The 9,021-nt window shown below is 44.3% G+C and overlaps 1 protein-coding gene across 3 annotated transcripts in view; it reads left to right on the forward strand.

Annotated features, from left to right (window-relative positions):
• Positions 1 to 7,626, forward strand: part of CCDC88C (coiled-coil domain containing 88C) — a 102,064-nt gene extending 94,438 nt beyond the window's left edge. For 2 of the 3 annotated variants that reach the window (XM_082231831.1, XM_082231833.1), the window contains 5 exons: positions 1,032 to 1,214; positions 2,382 to 2,447; positions 2,803 to 2,871; positions 4,027 to 4,328; positions 5,115 to 7,626. In XM_082231831.1, coding sequence (XP_082087957.1) covers positions 1,032 to 1,214; positions 2,382 to 2,447; positions 2,803 to 2,871; positions 4,027 to 4,328; positions 5,115 to 6,128 — 1,634 coding nt within the window. In that variant the 3' untranslated portion in view covers positions 6,129 to 7,626. The remainder of the gene's footprint in view (positions 1 to 1,031; positions 1,215 to 2,381; positions 2,448 to 2,802; positions 2,872 to 4,026; positions 4,329 to 5,114) is intronic. The other variant, XM_082231832.1, reaches the window with a different exon arrangement.
• Positions 7,627 to 9,021: the final 1,395 nt, after the last annotated feature.

Consider the following 9,021-nt stretch of genomic DNA (forward strand, 5'->3'; position numbering starts at 1 on the left):
TATAAATCAGCCCTAAAGTTGCTTTTCCTCTTACTTCCCAAGTTCCATGAGCTTCTAGAATATGGGACACATCAGATTTGAGTGTTTGCTGCCAGTATTATGTTGGCATTTTCATATTTCCATTGCCTTACGCACAGCTTCCAGGCACTTTTCTCAGGCTTACTTTGCAATTTTTAACTCACCTGTGTCTTTTGTGCTAATTTAGTTTGTCGCTGTTGTTTGTTGTCTATGCCAGCCATTTGTTACTTGTGCCTTATCCTATTCATTTTTCAGGAATTCAGTGGTATCGTTTGCAGAGAATTACTCTGGAAAACAGTTGTAACATGCACTTCTTGGGCATTTGAAAGTATACAAGTCCCTTATTATTTAATGAATACTAACTCACTTTTACAAGTAAATAATTTTGGCGTTTAGTACTCCAATGGGCAGTTTAAATTTATAACCGAGTATCCCAGCATAACCAAGGCCATATTCAAAACTATTGTGTTGAAAAATGAATTATTCCCTGAAGGAACACTAGGAACAATATGTTGCATAGGGCATCAAACATTAATTACCTTCTTTATTGTAATGCTAAAGGGAGAAAGCATTTGTGATATCTGATCCTATTCTTGAAATAGATCCCTATAGGTTCATTAGGGCTTACTCCCAAGTAAGGGTTAATAGCTTTCCAGCCTTAGAGGATTTTCAGTGCTCTCACCCCATCCAGTGTTGGTGTGTGGCCCTTCCTTCCCCATAATATCTACAAAACATTCTCCCTGCTACTCAGGACACTCATTAGGTTCTCACTGAGCTAGCATCCGGTTGCAAAACTGAATGCAAATATAACCTGATAATAAACTTCAGTGATACAGCTTGCATAATCAGCGCATCTTTTGTGCCACTGTTTTTGTGCCTGCTTGCTGCATTTATAGGGCGGTGGGTGGGTAAATTTGTGCCTAGTTTTGGTGTGCTTTATTTTCTCTCTCTCTCTCTCTCTCTCTCTCTCTCTCTCTCTCTTTCGTTCTTCTGCCTTTCCCACTCAATATTAGTGGATTCAAAGCCGAAGAGAAATTCTCATTATGGAGGCAGCAGTGACCACATTGAAAGTGCAACGGACTCTGCTCTTAAGCAGTGCTACGTGGAGCCAAGTTCCAGGACTTACTCTGCCTCAGCCGCCTACCTGGCTGCTCCTGGTTCTACCTCCACCTCTAGACAACAAAACAGACCCAGAGGTATGTGCCATGGCTGACTTGACTTCAGGTTAGCAATGGGGGCCTTGGCTTTGGGGAGGTTCAGCAAACACTTTCCAAGTTCAAACGAATAAAAAGCCTCAATGTGCAGGCATTGCTTCATTTACCATCTCCCCTTTCATAGAACTGGCTTTGCTGCATAAGTCCTCATGTGTTAACGCTAGCGAACTGTGTACAGTGGTGCCCCGCAAGACGAATGCCTCGCAAGACGGAAAACTCGCTAGACGAAAGAGTTTTCCGTTTTGCAGGTGCTTCGCAAAACGAATTTCCTATGGGCTTGCTTCGCAAGACGACAATGTCTTGTGAGTTCCTGCTGGTTTTTTATCCTCCCCCCTTTTTCTAAGCCGCTTATCAGCTGATCCGATCAGCAGATAAGCCACTAATAGCGCTAATAGTGCTAATCTGTCAATGGGCTTGCTTCGCAAGATGAAAAAACCGCTAGACGAAGAGAATCACAGAACGGATTCTTTTCGTCTTGCGAGGCACCACTGTACATCATTTGTGTGTGGGAAGAAGAAGATAGAGGAAACAAGTAAAAAAACCAATGTGGCCTTTAATGTGGCAGAAACCTTTAAGGGTATAGACATGTGGTGGTTGGACAGTACATTTTACAAGCATGCTGTTTGTAAGTATGTCACATGTTCTACCGTTGGCATTAAAATCACATGTTCTATGTCACGTGTTCTACAGTTGGCGTTAAAACTGAAAACAGGTTTGTGCCATGGAATATGGGACTTAGTTCCTCTGCTCCTCCAATGTGTATCTTCAGTGATTTGCTACCTTTGGGGCGTTTTGCAGCTGAAACATTGGCCCTTGCACATTATTGGTGCTGCACTGAAGAGAATAGATTTTTGGAGACCGTATATTGGGAAGCATCCCTTGCTAAGTCTGGAGAGTTCAAGGCAGCCCCCTTTTCTCCATGCTTCCAGCCTAGCCCTCCCTACTGTGTGGTCTTCACTCCCATGACCAGACCTAGCATTTGCACCTAGTTCAGACTTGACAGGTTGCCTGTTTATGCAACACACCTTCACATCTCCCTGTATTGACCTATACCATTTCGAAAGTTAAATAACATGGCTGGACATGTCTGCTGGTTTTGTTCATCTCTGTTGAACATTATGTTCTGATATCTTGCAATCTCCTATCCAGGCCATAATTCAGAGGGTGACCTGTATGAAAACTTCCTTGAGGTAGAGCTTTCAAGCAGGCAGCACAGTAAGTGATTAGTCGTTCCCCCTTTGTCATTGATCCTCAACACTAAACACTGTTCAGGGAGGAAGGCTGTCCCCAGACCTCTATACGGTGCCTTTTGGGGGTTGAGGAGGCTGAAATGGGAGGTGGGGAAAACCCGATTCCATGAGCAAAGTTCCATTCACAGTTCTTAGGATGCAAGGCATTATCACTGGAAAGAATTTGTTGTTGTCGCTGCTGCCGCATGATTTCTCGGAGCACCGTGAGAGAACTTTCTGGTCTCCAGTGAGTGGAAATGTTGACTTCTTTTCTTCCTAATTGATGCTACTCGGGAGGTGGGACTCACCTTAGGCCCTCATGTGCCTCTTCTCCCTTCCAGTATCAAGGCCGAATAGCTTAGAGAACAGTGAAAATGCATCCTCCAGCAGCTCCCCTCTGAACTTCAAAGGTAAGATATATTCCCAAATATATGGTGGATTGCATCCTGGCATACTCACCTAAAAGCTGCAGTGGAATTCCAGTGCATAAAGTTTTAATTTCATAGGGTAATGCCCTCTTATTAAAATGGGATGGATTGATAGAGGACAAAGGCTAATATTCATGATGAATATATTACCTCTATTATCCAAGGCCGTATCCATATGAATACTAGTGGCTGGGAATTATGAGGGGGAAGAGTTCTGTTGTACGCATGTCCTGTTTGGCCACAGTGGGAGCAGAATGCTGGAACAGTTAGGTGTTTGGCCTGATATAAGCAAGCCTTTTCTCATGATCACATTACTAATTGTGCTGTTGGTTGGTGTGTTTATCAAATTTATAGATGGCTTAATAATAACAACAAATCTAAATGGCTTACATAAAATACAGATGTATTTAACATGGTTGGTTTTAAATCAGTGCTTCATCATCTGTTGATTTGTAGGACACCTTTTTCAGAAAACTACCCCAAGTCCAAATGTTGTTTTACAATTAAATATATATATGTATTAGAAGCAATTATAAATAATGATATCCATATTTAAGTACAAAAGAATAAATCCACACAACATTATATGAAACAATACAAATAAACTAACCTGGTTTTGGGAACATATGGCCAAGCGTGTCTCTTATTCTTTGATATGGACGCTTTGGGTAGAGGAGGGGACACAGGTGGCGTTGTGGTCTAAACCATTTAGTCTCTTGGGCTTGCTGGTTGTAAGGTCGGCAGTTTGAATCCGCACGACAAGGTGAGCTCCCATTGCTCTATCCCAGCTTCTGCCAACCTAGGAGTTCAAAAGCACACCAGTGCAAGTAGATAAATAGGTAGTGCTGTGGTGGGAAGGTAAACAGCATTTCCGTGTGTGCTGGCTTCTGTCATGGTGTCCTGTTGTGCCAAAAGCAGTTTAGTCATGCTGGCCACATGACCTGGAAAGCTGTCTGTGGACAAACACCGGCTTCCTTGGCTGAAAGCAAGATGAGCACTGCAACCCCATAGTCGCCTTTGACTGGATTTAACTGCCCAGGGGTCCTTCATATTTGGGTGGTGCTCAAAGAAAGCTTCTTCACAGAGTGAAAGGGAAACAAGATGGTAACTTTGATATGTCTTAATCTCCTGGCACAGGTTCTTTTGATCGTATTCATGGCAGATCAGAGAGTCTCAGTAGTGAAGACACGGTGCTGACTAAAGACACACCTGGCTCACCTAGAGACGGCCTTTTTTGTCCTACCTCTTCTGCTCCTGGGGGCTCAAACACTAAGCACAATGCCTCCCTTACCAGGAACTCTGCGTTTTCATATGATATATCTCAGAAAAGTAGCCCAGCCCATGCACAGTCTGCTAGGCATCGACCTGCTTCTCCGGGCAGCGAGTTGGTGACTTTGGAAGAATTCCTGAAAGAAAGCCACAGATCAACGCCACTTAATGTAAGCACCCAGAACTCCATTTATGATTTGAAATGATTTATTCAGTGATTGACTGGTTGTGGTTTATTCAATGAAATGAATACACTGACGTGTACACAGTAAGCTAGTGTTGGAGGAACTGTCAAAGGGGTGAATTTCTTTCACCTCATGTATGAGATGAGCCAACAGGTGCAAGGTCAGCCAAGCCAGTTGCTATGGCAATGGCCCAGTGGCATCTTTATAAGTGATTAAGGCATGTCAGCGCATTCGTCAGTCAGTGATTCTGCCACTGAGTTTGAGTCTGTGTTACGTCTTGAATTGCTGGAGCAACAAGATTGCTTTCTACTTGTATGTATCTGTATCTGTATCTGTATCTGTATCTGTATCTGTATCTGTATCTGTAAAGCCTACAAGCCGTATGCATATATCCATATCTGGAAATGTATTAGAAACCCGATATTCTGCAGCAGCAAAGGCACCAAGTTGCGCCCAACATTGGGGGGCCCCCTGTCATGTGCCCCCTCACCTGGCCAGGCCAACAACCCGCCACCACCCACCCACCGCCTTACTTTTCAAAAGGCACCCTGGCAATCATGAAAGGGGTGTGCTGGGGTGAAGACGCTTTGCCCTGCTGCGGCCCTGGCAAAGATTGCCAGCACACCTTTCCGGACACCTGGTGATCCTCAGAAGGTTTAAGTTTATCCATCCATTAATCAAAGCATAGAAATCGGGTGGCATCTTTGTGTATCCATATTCAGATAGTGATTTTATTAGCTCCATGTTCATTCAGTTTCTTTGTTTTCTCAGGACGCATCCAGCAGAGACGACTTCCTGAGTGACTATTTCAGAAAAGCAAATGAGCCTCCATCTATTGGAAGTCAACTTTCTCAGGCAAATAGGAAGGAGGCAGCCAAGATGCCCACCATCTACGTCACACCAACCGTAAAGATGTCTGGTGCTAATGAAGACGGAAGGCTAGCCAAGCCAGGCCACTATGTCAAACCAAACCTTCGTCCAACAGAATCTGAGTTTGCAGCAAACTCCAACAATTCCTGCAAGCTCCCTCCTGCATCTCAAAGGGGTTCGAGGCAGGTGGCACAGTCTTCCCAGCAGGGCAGTAACATGAGCAAGCAGAGCACATCGTTGAACCGTGCATTTAGCTTGGCTTCCGCAGACCTCCTCAGAGCCACTGGTCCAGAGGCATACAGACGCTATGACAGCCTTCCAAAGCCTGTGACTGCCGATCTCCAGCTGGGCAAGGACTCAGATATCCAGACCTCTCCACTTCCTGTAGCGGGAGGCTCCCAGGTCTTGCTGAGAGAGAGGCCGCAGTCTGCAAAGGTGGCGGGTTCTCTGCAGGGCGTTAATTCTCGCTGTCGGCAGCTTGATGTCAGGCGGCTCTCTCTTGCGCCTCCAAAAGATGAGAAGTCACTCCTGTTCCCCCCGTTTTCTTCCTCCCCAACCACTTCCAAGGATGACCTGAACTCTCAGCCGCAGGAGCAAGGCAAGCCAGGTTTGGAGCAGCACTGCTCCCCTCCACAATATGCTGCTTCTAAGATCAAATCCAAGCCGGTGCTGCGGTCTGGGGAGGTGGCCACAGTGTCTCCTGTCAGAATTGTCTCCGGCAGCACGGAAGGGAGCAGCCCCCAGGGGCCGAGCCCGAGTGAGGCCTCTCTTACCAAAGGTCGATCCCCAGAAAATAAAATTCCAGCAGGAGGCACTGAAGAAGCAAACAGAGGGGGCAGCGCCAAGAACCCTCCATCATCACCAGATTCTCATGCTGATCAGCAGACTGTTTGGTATGAATATGGCTGTGTGTGATGCCCTTACCTTCCTCCCCTCACCCCCCAAAAGAGATGTACAATATGTGCTTCACTACTGAAAATTTGGTGGCATCAGGAGTGATGGTGTCTCTAAATTCAGAGCCACCTGCCAGATGTCTTAACTCTCTTTTAGATGCTAATGTACAGCCTTGCTTGGCCTGACGCCTTCCAGGTGTTTTGGACTACCAGCTCCCATCATTCCTTGCCAGCCTCAGTGGCCAGGGATGGTGGGATTTGTAATCCAATGGAGGGCACTGGTTTGGGCAAAGCGAGTGTAATGGAACAAAATGCATTGGTGTACCTTCGAGGTGAAAGATTGAATTGCCAAATGCAGCTGCTGCTCTTGTGCCTAGATGACTATGTGGACGGATCAAGTGTCTCCATTTCTTCCTGCTCTCCCTCAAACCCAGAAATTAAGCTGAACTCCTGGAAGCACAGAGTGCTTGCAGTGTTGCTTCCCTTTAACTCTCCTGCTGGCCCTGTTGCTCTTCATTAATTGGAAAACTGCATATTTGTGTGTCTTTGCCTACTGAGTTCAAGCCTTAATAAAACATCGCCCGATAAAACAGGCACCTCCCTCCTGTTTTAAAATGGCAGGCAATTTTTACTAAGCTGTTAAGTCTCTTATTTGGTCTGGGTTGGAGCAGCTGCTGTTTTAAAAACGAGGTGACTAAAACGTAGAGGTCTCTGTCTCAACCCTTCCCTCTGATGGCTGTCACAGTACATTAGGAGGCCTGTTCAATGTCCTGGGGTTGTGTGTTGTTGTTTTTACTGCACCTGCATTGTGGTGCAGTGGAGGTGCTGCCTTTTTTATATATATGGCTAACATTTTATGAAAAACACTGGAACGGACGCACTGTTCTTGTGGGGTAACAGTGACTCCATGCACTAGACTGATGTGTTCACTACTGCAAATGTTATATTTCTGCGTGGCTCTGCTGGGAGCCACGGGGAAATGAACAGATACTGCAATTCTGCTTTCCTCCTAATGTGTACAGTTGCTTGTATCATAAATGATACGTAGCAGATTCTTTCGATGACTTTATGACTGCTGCAATCTTCAGGCTATTTTTTTCCACCAGAGCCAGTCATTTTAAGTAGTTGATATTTTCAGGCCCAGATTCTAACACTGTTAACTGGAACTGTGTAGAAACCAAAACACATTTCTATGCACATGAAATAAATGCTTTTTTTATTAAATCATATTTATGCCCAGCTGAAAGACTTTTACATTTTGGGAGCTTCATTGAGTGCTTATGTATATCTTGAGTGTTTTGTGTGTTTCTGCTGTTTTTCTTGTAAAGTTGCTTCCCCTCCCTTTCTGTGTGTGGCAGATTACCTTACAACAGAATTGTAAAAGTTCTCCTGATTTGTGATTTACTATAGTGAGAGAACACACAAATCTGTAACAATTGCACATAACCGGTGACTAGTGTGTAGCGGATCATATTGTAAGAAGAGTGAGATTGTTTATAATAAAGCTTTTTTAAAATACACATTTCTGTCAATGTCTCTCTGGAGGATTGCATTAACAGCCATTCCAAAAAGAAAAAAAGGGGAGAAAGGTGATGGTTGACAAGTTGTAATTTTCATCCCCTCATATTAATATTTATAGAAAGGCTTCCCACATTTGCCTCCAGACAGGGTCCTCCAACTTCTTCTCTAGGGTATAATACTCAAATACAGTTTTAATAATAAATTCATAGTACTTTTAATAAAAGGTTCCCATACATGCATTAGACCTGTTCTTTGACAGGTACTAAATTTTTGTGAATGATCTCTTAATCTTTTGGCTTTATTTTTTGTCTCTTGAAGCTTGTTTACATAATTCAGCCTTTCCACAGCTGTTATTAACTTAACTAGTCTGTCTGCAGGGTTCTGTACAATTCTCTGGGTGGGCTCTGTCCACAGGTCTGCTGCAGGATTCCTCTTATATCAAAGAGAAGGGAAGGAATGGAATGGAAGAAACGGAGTTGTACTTATTAATGGGGATGTTCACAGTTAATTAACTGTGCCTGACTTTGATATAAAATGCCCCACTCAGCTGCTAAGAGTCAGGCACTTGTGAAGCTGTTAGAAATACTCAAACCCATTGAAATCATTGTGGACTTCAGTTCATTACAGTGGCTCTACTCTGAGTATTACTAACGGTGGATATCGCCTAGTAACTTAACCAAGGCTACCCAGTGAATTTCACGGCTGTAGCATCTCTAAGCCTTCCTATTGCTGGTTGCATTGTCTTATTGTTGAACCAATCAACTATTAGCCATCAATAGGAACCCAATCCAACTCCTCTCCTCTGCGCACACAAACGTCCCTCCCATAAACACAGCTCTACTCTCATGGCAACTTCTGAGTAGAAGAAGGAGGGTCAGCCAAAGTGGACAGTCAGGGAGGAGCGGATGTGGTAGGGGACTGAACTAGATTAAAAACTCACAAATTATAAGCTATTAGTCATAAAGTTGCTCAATACATTGGAACATCAGACATACAAAGAACTGCAAGCAAAGAATCCATATTTCATGTTCCCAAATACCATTTCAGCACAGGCGATGAGAGGAGACAGCAATTTAATGGGGGAATGTCTTATATTATAATGGTCCTTCTCCAAAGTTGGGCAAGTGGGTATCTGCTCTGGAGGTTTTCCCAACCCCCTGGTGCAGATTTTCAGGAGCTGCATGTGGAAGGAAAGATGGGGAAGTGTGTTGCATCAGGAGAACTGCAACGTTTGTGGAGGGAACCCAGCAGTTTACACATAGTAATACACAAATTATAAGCTATTAGTCATAACATTAGGACCTCTTTCTACTCCTCTGACACATTGCATAGGTCTGGGGTTATTATAAGCTCCCTCCCCACTCCCGATCCCACCCACTACAAGTCTGAGGAGC

Source organism: Podarcis vaucheri (genome assembly GCF_965113315.1).
Source record: "Podarcis vaucheri genome assembly, chromosome: 1".
NCBI lineage: Eukaryota > Metazoa > Chordata > Lepidosauria > Squamata > Lacertidae > Podarcis > Podarcis vaucheri.